General features: G+C 40.3%; 1 protein-coding gene across 1 annotated transcript in view; it reads right to left on the bottom strand.

Annotated features, from left to right (window-relative positions):
• Window positions 1-16,596, bottom strand: part of CAMK4 (calcium/calmodulin dependent protein kinase IV) — a 224,016-nt gene extending 207,420 nt beyond the window's left edge. Inside the window, exon 1 of the mRNA XM_007451190.1 lies at window positions 16,300-16,596. Coding sequence (XP_007451252.1) covers window positions 16,300-16,460 — 161 coding nt within the window. The 5' untranslated portion in view covers window positions 16,461-16,596. The remainder of the gene's footprint in view (window positions 1-16,299) is intronic.
• Between the last annotated feature and the right edge of the window lie 173 nt (window positions 16,597-16,769).

Genomic DNA, 16,769 nt, shown 5'->3' with positions numbered 1-16,769 from the left:
CAGCAGGCCATCTGAAATGAGAGCCATTCCTATTATGAATTATGCACCTACAAGACACAGAAAGAGACCAACTACTGTCTAGAGCCTATCTACCTCCATCAAAACAAAAGAGAGTTTTTGACTTCACACCTTCCCCTTAAACACACATCTCCAATACTCTCCATTGTCTAAGCACAAGATTCCAGGGACAGCTTCTACCAGATTCAAAGTTTCTCACCGTCTAGTACATTCCTAATTGCATAATGTATGCTGGCAGTATATTTTAAAAAGAATTTTGGAAAATGACTTAAGATATCCAATCATCTTATATACATGTAAGAATTTATTAGTAATAAAACAGTACCTCACAAATCTTCTCTACAAAACTACAAATAATATGTAGATATTCCTCCCTCCAAGAGGTGGAGCTTAATCACCCTCCCTCCCAAGAGTTGGTTATTTTATTTAGCTTTAGCGACTCAGTTCCAAAGACTAGACAGAGTAGGGGAAGGGATAAGTAGTAACTGTACAGCAGAGAAATCTGGCAAACACCACTTTCACCAAGTGATGAAGGTTAAAATCAACAGAGATGTCAGGTGGCTTCGAGTACCCCGATAGGATGTGACAAGAAGGGCACTTCACCTCTGTGGTATTCTTTCCAAAAACTCACTACCCCAGTTAATCATGTGGAAAAATGACAGGCAAACCCAAATTAGGGGGCACTCTACAGGACACCTGTCCCATACTCCTCAAGACTGTCAAGGTCATGAAAAACAAGGAAAGACTGAGAAACTGTCACATATCAGAGAAGGCAAGGAAACATGCCAAATAAATGCAATGTGGTTGCCTGGATTAGAGCCTGGAAGAGAGGGAGGACATTAATGGAAAAGCTGATGAAATCCAAATAAAGTCTGGAGTTAATAGTAAAAAAAAATTATTATTATTATTAAAATAAAAAGTCTCATGCAGTATGTGCACAGTTTTTTTTTGCTTAATAGTCACATAATTTGTCTTTTTAAAATCTTTGCAATAATCCTGTGAGAAAGGCACTAGTATTTTCATTCTACAGATGAGGAAAATGAAGCTCATTACAGTTTTAAAAATTCATTAACAATAGACAGCTAATAGGTACAAGAGTTGGAATGTATTTTTACACCACAGTTGCCACTGGGGGTTCTATTAATATCTGTTGGAGTCATGGGTTCATTTTATATGGCCTGCAGCCCTGATTTTTATTCTCAGAGTGCCTATAGCCATCTCATATTCACAATCTTGGAATGAGAAGACATTTCAAAAGACAGTGATATCCAATCACTTAGGATTGTGATATCTAATCACCTCCTTCTTTACAGAGAGCCATTCCAGAATTAATACCCCTTACCTGAATGACAGTCAGTAAGACACCTCCTAAGTCATCTGGTCTCTATTTTTTTCCCCTTTTCTCCTAGCCATTTGTATCTCATTAACCTTTCTCAAAGTTTATTCATTTGTTTCTTAAGTGCTTCAAAGAAATCCCTTCACCAGAAAAGAGACTAAGACAATTAACAGCAGCTACTAAAGAAACGTATGATGAAACCAAAAGTCAAACCTTATTTTACTAGTTAGGTATCAAGTTAGAGAAATATATTCTTTATGCATGGCTAATACCGATGTCATTTTAATACAAGAAGTCTTTTTTATGTGATATGTTTTTATCAGTGTACACAGACTACAGCCTGCTTTAAAATATTCCGAATCACATCTGTTTTTTTTTTTTAACATCCTTAAATGATTTCCAGGACTCTCTTATTTATTTCTGAATCACAGTCAAGTTGCAGTGATTCTGGGTCTGATTATTTAACTTTCCAGTGAAGAATGCATTATTCTCAATAAAAAATTAATAAATATATGACCAAGTTAAGGTTGGCACAAATAAGATCTCAAAACTACAAAATGATTAATATTCTCTAATTTTAGTGCTCTTCTTATAAGAAAAGCACACTGTAAAAATTATACAGAAAGACCCATCTACAGCAATTATTTTAAACTTCCCCAAATGTCCTTTTGTCTGAAGGTATGGAAAACCTTAAGGTTATACCACACATTATTTTCAGTATGTGAAATACAAAAGAACAGCAGTCAGATATTTATAAATATTAACATCTCCTTTCTTGGACTGCCTCAAGCTCATGCAAAGTCATGCAGTGTTTACTCCATGCCTCCATGTTGTCTGTTAGCTTTTCATTAACTGAAAAAACATGAACCTGATTCTTGAGAATTAACAATTTAAGATATAAAACGGACACAAACTATCAGAGAAGGCAATCTAGTGCTAAAGAAACACTGAACAAGTTAATAAATTAAAAAAGACCAAGTAAATGTTGGTAAACTGGTGCTCAACAAATCACAAGCATCACAGGTTACTCCAGGTTGGAAACTGCATTTGGAACAAGCAGGTGAAAGCGTGGTCAGAGACCCAGAGGAACACTGGGTTCCTGGTCCTGAGAGAGGTGCATGACTCTATGAGTTGTGCCAGAATGCAGATCCAAGTTCTGATGGAAACATATGATTCTCAAGATGGGCCAAGTTATATTTTTTAATAGCTGAGCTTCTAGTTGGCAACAAAAAAATCCTGTGCCAGCTGCTGAGGAAATAATATGCTGGGAGCTGGCAGGCATGGGCACTTGGAAAGCCAACAGGTATGGATATGGATGCACAGTGGATACCAAGGTGGTAATGCCAGAAGGCAGCTCCTAGATAAAGCCAAGGCCACGCTATACTGCCTGTGAAGTGGGCCTCTTGACTGCATCCCCCAACATCTGGGAGAAGAACAATGGTGGGCATCTGGGAAAGGAAAGGTACATCACTTTCCTCAAGCTCTGCTTGCCACATTAGCCTAGATTAACTCAGGTTAGTTTCTGAGACACTGCAGGCAGATTCTGAGGTTGTGACCAAAGTTAGATAGATATTCAAAGTGGGGGAAGGGGTACATGGGCATCTTGGTCGGCTCAACTGCCATAGCAAAATACATTGGGGGACTTAAAGAACAGACATTTATTTCTCACAGTTCTGGAGGCTGGAAGTTCAAGATCAGGGAGCCAACGTGGTCGGGTTCTGGTGAGAGCTCTCTTCCTGGCTTGCAGACAGCTGACCTCTTGCTGTGTCCTCATATGGCAGAGGGAGAGAGAGTATGCTCTCCCGTCTCTCTTCTTACAAGGGAACAGATCCCATCATTAGGGCCCTACCCTCATGACTTCCTCTAACACTAACCACCTCTCAAAGGCCCCTTCTCCAAATACCATCACATTGGGGGTTAGGGCTTCAACATAAGAATCCACAGTGGGGACACAAACATTCAGACCAAAACAAGGGGAGATACAAAGAAAATGAAATGGACATGTGCTCTTGTAGGACAACAAGGGGAGAAGCCAGGTAGGGACAGAGAGGTGCTTGTGGGTTGAGGTGTAGCTAACTCAGAAAACAAAAAATAGCCCTAGGTGAGGAGTGACCTTCCTTCCATCCCTCAGCTCCATCTCTGCCTCCCTCTCTCCTATACACAATCTTTCTTTCATCATACTTCCCTGGCTTCTGTCATCAAAAATAGAGATGGGGACATACACATTTTCCAGAATAATTATTGGGCTGGCCAAAAAGATAGCTCAGGTTTTTTCCATACCATCTTATGGAAGTAAAAATGAGCAAATATAATAATGAGTACATGTCTCTAAAAAAGAGATTAGGCATTTAAAAAGTACAAAATAAGAAAAAAAAATTATTCAAGGAACCTCCAACACATTTACAAAGCCTCTGGAGCTTAGAACCCTACTTACTCCAAAAGCTGCTCTGTCTCCTGAACAGGCAGTAAAGAACTAAGGTAATCATCCAGAGAATTCAACTGGAAGAAAACAGAGATGCACAGATGGTTGTGGCTAGAGAGTACCTTCAACAAAGATGATCTAATCACAGAAGGTCACACTGTTCCCAGTTCATTCAGACATGGGGGCCTCTTTAAGACAAAGCAGCCTGATAAAAGACCAGAGACCCTAGCATTACAAAGGACTTTCAATTGCAGATGCCCTGCTGGTACAACTGACTCATTTACTCAACAAATATTTAATGAGTGCTCACTACACACCAGGCATTGCAATAGGTCTGGGGACAGAGTAATGAACAAAGAGATAGAGGTCCTGCCCACAGAGGCTTACATTCTAAAGAGAAGGACAAAGACATTGAATAAGTAATCTCACAGTGTGCTGGTTTAGCAGAGGATATGCATAGGAAAAACATCCTAAAGGAAGAGAGATTTAAGAGTGTGCTCATTTTCCTGCAGTTGTTCATCTAATTCTTCTAATATTTATTCATTCACTCGCTATTCCACAAACACTTATTAAGCACTTATGGGGGGCAGCTAGTAAGCTGGAGAATGGGCTTAGTAGTGGGGACAAAAGATGGATAAGATTCGGGGTTCCTCTGTCTGAGGAAGAGATGCTCTGGTGGTGAAGGCCACAAAGCATTTACCTGTAAGACAATAAATGTGTGACATGGTATGAGAGCTGGGAGGCAGGAGAAACCTTCGGCTTAGGGGGCAGGGTGACTCTCCTGGAGGAATTAGAAGGAGAAGGGCATTTCAGGCCAGGAGAGTTTCACGCACAACACCATGGAGATATGAGGACCATGAGGGGTCCCTTGAGGATGGCAGGTAAGAGAGGAGCACCGTAGTCTGACAACCGGGTCTTGAATCCCAGCTCTGCTCCCCTCCCCAGCTGCGTGAGCTTGGACAAGCTGCTTGACCTTTTTGAGCTTCAGGCTCCTCATCTGAAAAATGATGCTCGTGTTGATCACCTTGTTGTATTATTGAAATAATTAGCAATGCACATTAAAAAAAAAAAAAAGGAAAATCTCAACACCAAGTTCCTGGTAAATACTCCATGGTGGTAATTAGAAGTGGTGGGGAACAAGGCTGGCAGGCAAGTTGGAGTCAGAATGCTAAAAGACCCAAGTAAGTTGGACTAAGGTTTTTTACCCTGTAGCTACCGAATTTGGAATCATCATCCCCTACCTCCCACCTTGTATCCTGTCTGGGGCACGATATTAAGCTTCAGTGCCAACCATGGAGCTAAGTGTTTTTACATATGCGATCTAATTTCATCGTCAGAGCAACGTTGTGGTGGATATACTACCACAAATCTTCACTTTAGAAATGAGGCTTAGTGAGGTCTAGTGTTATGCCCAAAGGAACCCAGCCATCAAGCAGCAATTTTATCCTTCTTGTTTTCCTGCCTGCACCCTGCACCTTCTAGCTCAGCTCCTGCCTTAGCACCTGCCTGGCTCAGCAGTCCTCCTTCATCTCCACTCTCAACTGTCCAGAATGCCCTACTTGCTCCCCCAGCCTCAAAGCTTTCCTGAGTAGCTGCCTTGCCCAACTGTCCCCTTGGGCTGCGGCTCCCTGAGCATCACTCCCCTCCACCACCTGCCTGCTCAAGCCGGGACTGGAGCTCTGCTGCCCCCTCCTGGCCTGGGCCAGAACCTCATCTGCTCCCTGGGGCCCTCAGCTCAGTCCTGACATCCCATTTCCTCAGTACCTCAAGATTTGAAAGAACTGTACCATTTGCTGTGAATTATCCTGACAATTTCCTCAGGTCTCCACTCTGCTGATGTGGCATACATACACATGACAAGCTGTGTTTATTATTATGTGTTTAATTCGCTTCTCGATACAGGTTACAATCAGAACTCAAGTTTACTTCACTGAACATTTTTATTACCTTATGTGTTCACACTGAGGGAAAAAGGAGAGGAAGGACTCAGAGTCCCACAGGAGCCACTAAAAATGTTTCCACTCACACAAGAAATCTTCAGAGGCTTATTATGACTGAACACTCTAGGCCAGGCTGATTTACTGAATTACGTAATTTGAATTTGGTTACATTTAATAACATAGTCTTATTTTCTCAGTGCTTGTCCTAACAGGGAGCTTTGAAAAAATAGATAAGATTCACTTGAATGAATAGGTAGCAGTGCATTTATATCCTGTTAAAGATAACACTTGGACTGACTAGTTGTCACAACTAAAGAACAATTTTGTACGTCTGTGAAAGTCCCACATGGACGGTTGTCACTAAGTTAAAGAGCCACTAACTATCCCTTCAAGAGAGTACAAGAAGTAAGGCAGACCAAGCTGAAAAGTACAAGAGGGACTTCCCCGGTGGAGCAGTGGTTAAGAATCCACCTGCCAATGCAGGGGACACAGGTTCGATCCCTGGTCCGGGAAGATCCCACATGCCACAGAGCAACAAAGCCACAACTACTGAAGCCCATGACTAGAGCCCGTGCTCCACAACAAGAGAAGCCACCGCAATGAGGAGCCCACACACCACAACGAAGAGTAGTCCCCCCGCTTGCCACAACTAGAGAAAGCCCACATGCAGCAACAAAGACCCAATGCAGCCAAAAATTAAAAATAAGTAAATTAATTTAAAAAATTAAAAGTACAAGATTCTGTGCAATGCAAGCAAAAGTCCCTACTAAACAGTCCATGAAGACTGAAAGTGGGAAGAAATCATTCAAATATTGCATTATAAGTAACAATAAATGTTTGAACATAACTACAGATTTGCTATCCCCTACTCTTCTTTGTTCTGGTTTGTAATATTAGTCAAATTCTGTCTATAATCATGACAAATCAAAGAAAAGTACACTTTTAACGAAGAATGCTACCACAAACTAGTAAAGAAAACAGTTAAGAGCATGTCATATGTATTACTTTTTTAGCAGACCATTCTAAACAGAGTGTTATCTCTAGTCTAGTTTTTTTAAAAGATATTTTTGCACCAAAATTTTGGTGAATTTTTCAACCATATCACCCTGAAGCATGACTTAAGAAGTAATTAACTGATGATGATGCATTTGTTAACCAAGTTAAACTCAGCATCCTGGCACTAATGCTCACAACTCTCCAACCCCTGCCCACCAAACACTTCAGGCAAATGCAGTCAGCTGCTTAAGCCAGCAGTTGACAAAATTTACCATGAAGTAAGTTAGGTATTTTGAAATTGAGGTTCTTGCCTATGAATTTTGGGTTCAACAACAACGAAAAACAAAATTCATTTAACCCTCTGCTTGATGGGCAAACTGTATTCCTTTTCTCTTTTTCTTTACTCTGCCATATGACTTTTTTGGTTACAATGGCAGTTACGTTCTTATCAAAATCTTTCATCAGGTAGTCTTAAAATGCATAACAAGTGCACATATGTGCCCACTTCCCCTTTCTGCACAAAGTCACACCTTGCAATATGATTGCTTTGTCTGCATTTTGATCTATGTATTTGCTTTAAAATCATTTTCATATAGCAAAATGTTAGTATTTAAATATAAGTAAAAAACTTATTCAGTAACCACTTAGAACTACCATTCTTTGATCCAGTAATCATCAAATAAAATGTTTTGAGCACATGCTCCCAAATTGTGTATACTTATGTACCTATAAATGCAATACATATGCTACTGAACCAATATGTAATGTTCTTTTCAAAACATTTAAAAAGAGCAAAAATTAGAAAAAAAAAAAATGTTCTTCTAGCAACCCATTATATTATGCACCCCCTGGATATGAACATCTCACTTTGGAGACCTCTGCTCTAGTTAAGATATGAGTGAATGCTTTAGTTAGCTCTAAACTCTATTCAAACTAAGAAAGAATAACTTTTCATTAAAAAAAATGCTTATTTAAACAGTCTCAACTTAAAGGACCTTAATTAGTCCACCTGTCATATGTGTATGGCATATAGAAGGATTATTCAACATGCAGATAATATATTAGTAAACAGAAAAATGAAATAAACTTTACTAATTAGAAGTAAATCTTTATTGATTATTTAGCATATTACTTTATAAATGACTGCCACTTCAAATATAATAGAAGAATGAGCAACTTGAAATCTAATTATTATACACAAAACAAATGACCCTCCAATAGTCTTTGAACGTGAATGCTGATCGTGGTATGGAAATTTAACTTAAACACCCTTCAAATAAAGCTACTTCATTTTCAAAAACATGAATGACGATTGGAGCTAGCCAACGTGCTACGTAGGTTAAGAACTGCAACTGATATAGTTTCAACAGATGTAGAAAAAGGATGAGAATGAACTTAAAGCCTGTGCCCACTGGAAAAACTAATATCAGGTTGACATGTTCAAAGTAAAAGGGAGATTAAAGGTAATTCCTTGAATAAATGAAGTTTTGAGGTAATTTTAACCTGAAATTCTCGTATAACTGAGGAGTAGAAGTTTACCTTGACTGATCTAGGTCAGGGGTCAGCAAACCTCCGGCCAAGGACCTAATACAGCAGTCACTTACTTTTGAACAGTCCACAACTTAAAAGTTTTTACATTTTAAAATGGTTTTTAAAAATCAAAAGAATGTGATGTGAAAATTATATGAAATTGAAATTTTACTGTCATAAAGTTTTATTGGAACACAGCCCTGTGCCTTGGTTTCTGCGTTGTCTATGGCTGTTTTCACTCAGTCATCAGAGTTGAGAGTTGCCACAGAGATCTGTGGCCCACAACACCTAAAATAGTTACTGTCTATCCCTTTACAGGCTCTTTACCCAGTGTAGGTAACTGATCTTAATTCTCTCAATCCCACACTTCCCCTTTTTATTCTAGACTAGAGTGCTGCAGGGTTTCTTTTTTCTTTCTTTTTTTTCAACCAACATGGTAAGTTCTCTTTTACCCACGCCCCTCACTTATCTACATTGTGAGTTAGTGGCAAGTTCTGAGTCCCACATCTTTAGCCCAAGACAAAGCTGCTTCTGTAGGCACCTTTTGTTCTCATAATGGTTTCTTTCTCTTTATCTATAATTTTGGTTTTCGGTTGATACAAACTCAGTCATTTTTTCTTCTTTGGTCTGATAATCAACTTACCCTCCCAACCTTATCTGTCATTACAATGTTCATGCTTTGTAAAGTCTGCAAAATAAAATGTACACCCCACATTCTTCTGCCAGGTTTTTTTCTGCCTTTTTCTTTAGAATGTATTTTCCATCTGGAATGCTCTTCACCAAAGCTCTACCTTGTTAAAATCCTGCCAAAATTCAAGATCCACCCCTCCCAATGAAGACACCTCAGTCTTCCCAGTCAAAATTATCACTCTGTTGTAAAGACTGCTGTAATTCTCATTATCTCCATCTGTTATTAGTTTTATTTATTTATCTATCTCATATTAGATTAATTGTTGGTGCCTTACAAGTAAACTATACATGTGGAGGCCAAGTAGTGTTTTATTTATCATATTCATTCATACTCTATCCCCCTCACCCTGCCCCCTACACCATAAATTGCCTAGCTCATAGTTATTCAAAGGATCAGACTTGTAACAGAGAGGACATTAAGTGGCATGAAGACATGGAATTAAATAACAAGGAATCAAAAAATGACAACATCATTCTCTTTTCAATTATTTTCAATTGTCTGATTACATCAAGAAGAAAACCTCAATTTGTGCCACTATGGTTTTAACTTTGCTAATCTTTGATAATCTCCCTTTTTAACAAAGAGAAAACAATTCTCAGGTTTGGAGACTTCTGGAGGCAAATATTTCTAGCTATGATTTAGGAAAAATGCTTTGTTTTTATTGCCTCTATTTATGGGATGAATACTGGTTTTCAGTTTAATGAAAATAAGTATTCTCAGTAAATAAATTTAGGTTAACAAAAGTGAGGTGATTTAAACAAAAATATTAAGCAAATTATAGCACAGATGGTATGCATATACAACAGAAATTAACAGTAATACATAAAAATGTCAGAAACATTTGGTTGTAGCAGATAATCAATAAAGCCAAATGACTTTATTCCATCAAACTCCTTGTTAACCATCTACATAACTAAAAGAAAATCATGTAAAAGACTAGCTTCAAGCTTCTGAGACAGTGGTTCTCAACAGAGGAGGGTGTGGCACTTGATAATGTCTAGAGACATTTTTGGTAGTCACAGTTGGTGGGGGTGGGGTGGCTGGGAGAGGATTGCTTCTGGCAGCTAGTGGGCAGAGGCCAGGGACACTGCTACACATCTTACAATGCACAGGACAGCCCCACATCAAAGAATTATCTGGCCCCAAATGTCTATAGTGCCAAAGTTGAGAAACTGCTCTGAGAGAAAGAGCAAGCTTTATAGGTACTACCCTTTGCCCATCGTTATAAATCATCCTCTATGCAGCACTCTGTCCTGATTTGATCTGCCACTGATAAGATTGCTGAGGAAAATCTCCCACCCAAACCTTTCATTATTTTACATCACCCACACAGCCACTGCCCTCCATTAGCAATTAGAATTTTAAAAATAGACTGCACTGAAGAGTACATGTCCTTTGTATGCTAATACTATGCCATCAATATTTAGATCTAACTTCCTAATTAAACCATTGGAGTTATGAAATTTTCACATTTTCCTGCACTATCAAATAGAATTTTTTTAAGTAATTAAGGTAAAGATTAATACAATTTGAGTAAAACTTTGATTCTAGCTGCTATTGACTTCATGTAAAGTTATTCTTTGGCTTGAACTATATGGTTCATTGACTCAAATAATATATTTTGCAGAATAAACCTGACCTTGAAATTTTTAAAATTCAGTATTTTTTATTAGATGTTAGCTTTCATGAAAGGGAGTCTAAAGAGAACTACTTTTTAAGCTAGCAAAAATAAATCATTAACATAAAACAACATAACAATTACTAGTTGAAACAGTTTGCTGGGCTACCACTCAGTACTTTATTCTCAAAAGTATTATTGCAAACACATAATCCACACAGATGTGTCTGAGGGTAAAGCATTTACAAGAAAGGTCTTTGAAGCTATTTTGTGGTTAGTGTTTTTGTTCTCTTTCTTTCTTTTTTTTTCAAGTAAAGTTCACCAGAACAACTTAGAAGCTGATAGCACCTGTGTCTTTTTATTTTTTTTTCCAAATTAGGAGTTATTTTTACCCTTGCAACAGTATTTAAACATGGAAAAATAGTGCATTCTTAAAGTAATGATCCTATCATAATCTTCACTTGACTTTAAGGTTCTTTACAATGAGAGTATTTTCAAATTTAGCATTTACTATGTATTAACTTTAGTGGTTGGCATAGCTTGGAGGCATTTCATGCTTTTAAATTCAAGTTGATTTAACTCCTAATTCTGACATGCCTGTGGTAAAATAATAGCAAAGGTGAAACTGAATCCCTTTCATTTCAGAGCCACAAAGCACTCTGCCAACAGAAAAGCAGCATTATTTTCAATACCAACAAGCTACAGAGGCGGCAGTTACCAATACTGCCAAGAAAGGAAACCAGTGCTGAGTGAGATTAAGATCATGATCACACACGTCAAACAGGTCACCAGATTTCCCTTTCCTTGGGGTCCTTAGAACTGAGATCATCACATCAGGACCCACAGTGCCTGGCCCACTTTGTTATCATTCATTCATTCTCTTCAAAATCATTTGTTGAGCACCTGCTGAGTACTGAGCACTATGCCAGGCAATGAACACACAAGAGTGAACCAGCCAAATCTACAGACCCTGCCTTCCAGAACTTGTAGTCAGTGTTGGTGCGAAGAGCCTGTGCAGCCCCAGTTTCTGGTCTCCCAATTGCAATCCCACCTTGCTACTGAGTCAACTGCCTGAGAAAAAAATCAGGTGCACAGAGAACAAGAGAGGGACTGAACAAGTATACTTTAAATTCCTAGTGAGATTAAAAAAAACAACAACAACATCATCCCCAAAAGAGCTTAAGATACCAAGTGCAGTGCGTGTGGCAGGAGATCCATAGCCAGCTGTGAGGATACGCTGGATAGGCTGTGGGGCCCTAAAGGACAGTGTGAGGGAAAGACCAAGAGCCCAAGAAGCACTGGCTAAGAATGGCTCAGGAACGGACTTGAACAAACGGAAGGAAGGGAAAAGGGAAAAGAGAGGATCCGATTCCTCCCCAGCAAGGAGCACAGGTTGGAGCCCTCCTTTCAGAAAATGCACACTTTGCTGTTTCCTTACAGGAAGCATTTGCTGACCATTACCTGGGAACAAAGTTACATGTTACCGAGTGGACTACAGCCCTGCTCAGGCCTCTGGATTCCTCCACTCCACAGTGAAGGTGCTCCTGGTCCAGCCTCCTGAACTGCTCAGCCAGTCCAGAATACACTCCACTCAGCAGGCCTCGTGGAGAAACCAGGTTTTCCAATAGTGTTTGAAAAGGGAAACCCAATAATGTTGGAAGGAAAGACAGGGGGATTTTTCTTTACAGAGCTATGCAATCAGACACTACTCAATGTTACCAATTGGTCTGCACGGCATCTTTCAAAAGGAAGATACTCATACTCATACTTTAATCTGGCATACACAGATTTACGGCCTAAAACAGTACTTTTCAAACTGAATCACAACCTATAGTGGGATGTGAAATCACGTAGGTTCAACCAATATTTTTAAGGAACTAGAATAAAATTAAACAGCACAGAACAGGAAATATTAGAGTATATTGCTGGTAATAAAAATAAACATTGTTTTATGAAGCTTTTATTTCCATTTTACATACACATATGACTCACTATCTAAATTTGTTTCCTGAGCAAGAACACACATAACAAGGGATCCTATATAATTATGCTTAAATTGGGTTGCTATATAAGTTTTTTTTTAAATTGTGAATCAAGTTGGGTGGTGGGCAGGTACTGAAAGTCATTAGCCTAAAGAAACTATAGTGAAATGTAATGGAAATTAAAAAAGAAAAGATTCCAAAAACTCAATTTCTACGCTGAAAAAGAAAGCAAACCTAAGTATTTCTCAAAATACTTTAATTCTGTGATTTTCACACTTTTATTCTCTTGTCCTAATTATCTTTCATTTGCTTCCCTGAACTTGTGTGTGTGTGGGAATACATCTGATTTTGTTACAAACATTCTTTCAATCTCATACAACAGACAGAAACAAAAGGTGAGAAATAACTGAAGACAGAACATGGGTTTGGATACACAGGGCCAAATCATCACCACAGAGCAGCCCAGGCCAAATCCTGTCCCTCTGTTTGCCAAACCACCCGGCAGAATCTGGACCAGAGGGAGGGTCCCTTCTCCCTTGGAAAAACCTTTAAAATACCAATTTCTCAAATCACTGGGCAAAGGACCAACCACTCTTTAAGATATGGAGTCCTGAACAGGATCACGGTCAATTTATTTTTTTGAGTAGAACTGAATTTGCTGTAAACTTGATTTTTGTAAACTTTTAAACAAATTTTATAAACATAGCAGTATTTTCAAATGTGGTTTTTGGGAAAATAAATTAGTTTGCCTGAAACTCTTAGATAATTCCTTTCAACACCCTTCGGCCCCTGCTTCAGTCCCTGCTTCAGTTCCTGCCTCACCCTCATCCTGAAAAAAGAAAGCTATCACATCTACCCTGGTCTGAATGGCTATATGTGGATTGGTGCTGTCAGTACCATCCAGGGGATTCAAGTGGTTACAGCCTTGGGAATTTTGTTCCCTGAAATCCCCAAATACATCCTCAACCTATGTTGTCCTAATGGTCATTTGTCCAATTTTCTTGAATTCAGGAGTCACTAGCTTAACAACACGTAATTGTAATAGATTACTCTATAACTTAATCTATACTTGATCTGGAGGGAACTGTCTCCTTACAACATGCAATTGTAACAGATTACTCTATAACTTAATCTATACTTGATCTGGAGGGAACTGTCTACATCATGGAACTAACCACAATGGCACCACACAACACTAGGGGCATTGTTCTCTTACTCTTAATAACAACTGTGTTACTAATGTGCTTTTTTTTTTTTTTTTTTTTTTTTTTGTAGTACCTGGGCCTCTCACTGTTGTGGCCTCTCCCATTGCGGAGCACAGGCTCTGGACGCGCAGGCTCAGTGGCCATGGCTCACGGGCCCAGCCGCTCCACGGCATGTGGGATCTTCCCAGACCGGGGCACGAACCCGTGTCCCCTGCATCGGCAGGCGGACTCTCAACCACTGCGCCACCAGGGAAGCCCTGTGTTACTAATGAATTAAATATTTTGGCTTTAGAGTCACCACTGGCAGGCAGACTTGGCCCAAGACTGGGAGTAAAGAGAGTAAAGACTTGAAACCAATCGACTGAACCTCAACTTTATCACTTGTGAGGAAGAAAACTTGTCACTCAGTCAATATCTACAATTATAATTCTGTTGCATTCTCTGGATTTATAGATTCTTACTAATTGTATTTGTAACAGAGTTGCTTTATGTTTTAGGTTTATTTTGTTGAAAAACACCCAACTTTGACCATGAAGTGATAATATTTCTCAAAGTCTCAACCAAATGGAGTAAGTATGCACCTCACCAATTCTGCCATCTACAGAGAACTTACCTAATATACATGAATACTGAAAAAGAGGACAGAAGTAACAATTTTAAATCTCTTCTCAAAATATTTTAATTCTGTGATTTTCATGGTAATCAAATGATTAGCTAGCAGAGTGAGAGTCTTAGCAATATATAATTGATTTATATTCACGCTCCAAAATTTAGTACAAAATATAACAAGCTGTTTTAAAAAGTATAATAAACTCCAAATTCCTTAGGTTTTCCCTATGAAGTCTACCATCTTGTATATACACACAATTTGTAGTTTATTTATTTTTCTACCCATTTTCCCATTCCTTACATTAAAGGAAATTTCTTGAGCTTTCTGAGGGCAAAGCTTAATCACAAAGATAACGTGTGCTGATGGTAAGTCATAACCAATTAGGAGCATCTAAGGTAAATGTTACTCAGAAAGCAGTTAGATTTGGTGTTGAGACAGTCCCTGGAGTACCATCAGGCACTTCCTCTACTAGGTGGCAGTTTCTAAAACTCACCAATTTTAAGTAGATTATCACTTTAATCAGAAGTTTACACTGTTCCACTGCAGCTCATCATACAATTATGTAGGCTTCAAACCTTACAAAAGGAGATATTTCATTTTCAACCTACTAGGGAATGCATACTACGGCAGATCTTCAGATGAACATTGAAAAACTTGATCAGAACAGGATGTTTATGTATGCATTATTCAATGCTCAAATATTCTGAAACATTTTAAAACAGTGGCAACTCCTAAATTTTCATTCAGAAGTTTTGCTTTTCTTTCACACCTTCTGCACTCAGTGAGCCACTAATAGTAGTGGCAATTCGGAGGGGAAAAGTGGCCCTTACACAGTCCCACTAGGTACCAACATCCAGAATCCCACACTGTAGTCTCCAATGACATAAAAAATAAAATGGCTGTTAGCTAAACTGTTTCCAGCAAAATAAGAATGGAAAATAAAATTGCAAAGAAATAGTTAAGTACAGAAGCTTCAACCTGTTAAACGTTGAAATTACATCTTTAGATTCCCTATAATAAAGGGCCTGGTTCTAAAATGAGTGTTGAAAAGAAGTCCCTTAACTATGGATAGCAGAAAGGAAAAAAGGAAAAAGGAAGGAAGGGAAAAATATGTTTCAATGGATAAAAATATGAGAACATATGGCATCATTCACATGGCAAAACCACTACCTGTTTGGATCTTCACAGAAGGGATGAGGAACATTTCTACAACCCCAGGGAGGTGGTTTTCTGCATACATAATTTAAGCAAATCACTCCAGCACATGAAAGAAGAGCAGCAGAACTCTTCTCACTAATTACCACCCCAAGGGCTGCTTTTTCTTTAAAGCCACACTAGTTCATTATTCTGCCTTCAACTCTCTTAAATGATTCATTTCCCCTTCACTCCTGAGCAGACTCTGCAGGGAAGCTAGTGTTTAAGTTTAATTTCTAGTGCCACTTGCTTTGAAGAGCTTGATGAGGGGAAAGAGAAAGAATCTAATTTAATAATTCTGTCATGATTTGGAGAGGCTCCCTCCGCACCCCAATCCAAAAAATAACTAGACAAACAGGACCCTCTGGCAAGATATAATCGTGAGCAAAGACACCAGTTGGGAAAGCAGGGCCCACGTGCGGTGGGAGCTGTCACGCAAGGGAAGTGGCAGGCGGTGAGGAGGAGGGAGAGTGGGAGAGAGTCGGGCTGCTGCTAGCAGCTGCACCGGCCTGGGCGCTCCCGAGGAGACCCGACTCGCACTTGCATGGTGCTGAGCTCTCTCCCAGAGCGGGTAAAAACCGAAGGGCAGGGAGGCCGGCTCCCGCATCCTCGGGAGCTGTCGCTGAGAGAGGGAGAGCGTCCGCTGCGCGCCGCGGGCTTCTCCAGAAGCCCGAGCCCGCGCACAGGGCGCCACGCTCCACCAGGTCCAGGGCGCCCCCCAACGCCCCAGCTCGCCACCCCGCCCCCTCCGCCTTACCGTCCCAGCTCCGACTCCACCTCGAAGAAATCGCTCAAAGCATCCCTGTTGGAGCCGTCGATCCAGTAATCCGGGATGAGGCTCCCGGCCCCCGGGGCCACACTGGCGGTGACCGAAGAGCAGGACGAGGCGGAGCACGAGGGCACCGTGACTTTGAGCATCTTCGCGGCGGGACTCCGGAAGCCGCCGCCGCGGTCGCCACCGTTGCCGGAGCGAGAAGCCCCGCCGCCAGTCACCGCCTGCGAACGCAGGAGCGAGAGGTGGCGTCCTTCAAACACACGCACACACCCACGGCCGCCTCCCCCGGCGCCGTCAGCCGCGCTCGGGCTGCGGTTCCCTTTCTGCACGCTCTGGCGGGAGAGTGGGCGGACAAGGGGCCGAGGAACTGGGAGACGGTGTGGAGGGAGAACCCCAGTCGCCGCTGGCGAGAGAGAGGAGGCGGAGGCACTGCAAAGGAGAGCGGTTCCCCC

Source organism: Lipotes vexillifer, unplaced genomic scaffold (genome assembly GCF_000442215.2).
Source record: "Lipotes vexillifer unplaced genomic scaffold, Lipotes_vexillifer_v1.1 scaffold91, whole genome shotgun sequence".
Taxonomy (NCBI): Eukaryota; Metazoa; Chordata; class Mammalia; order Artiodactyla; family Lipotidae; genus Lipotes; species Lipotes vexillifer.
This window is presented reverse-complemented; position numbering and strand designations above follow the sequence as displayed.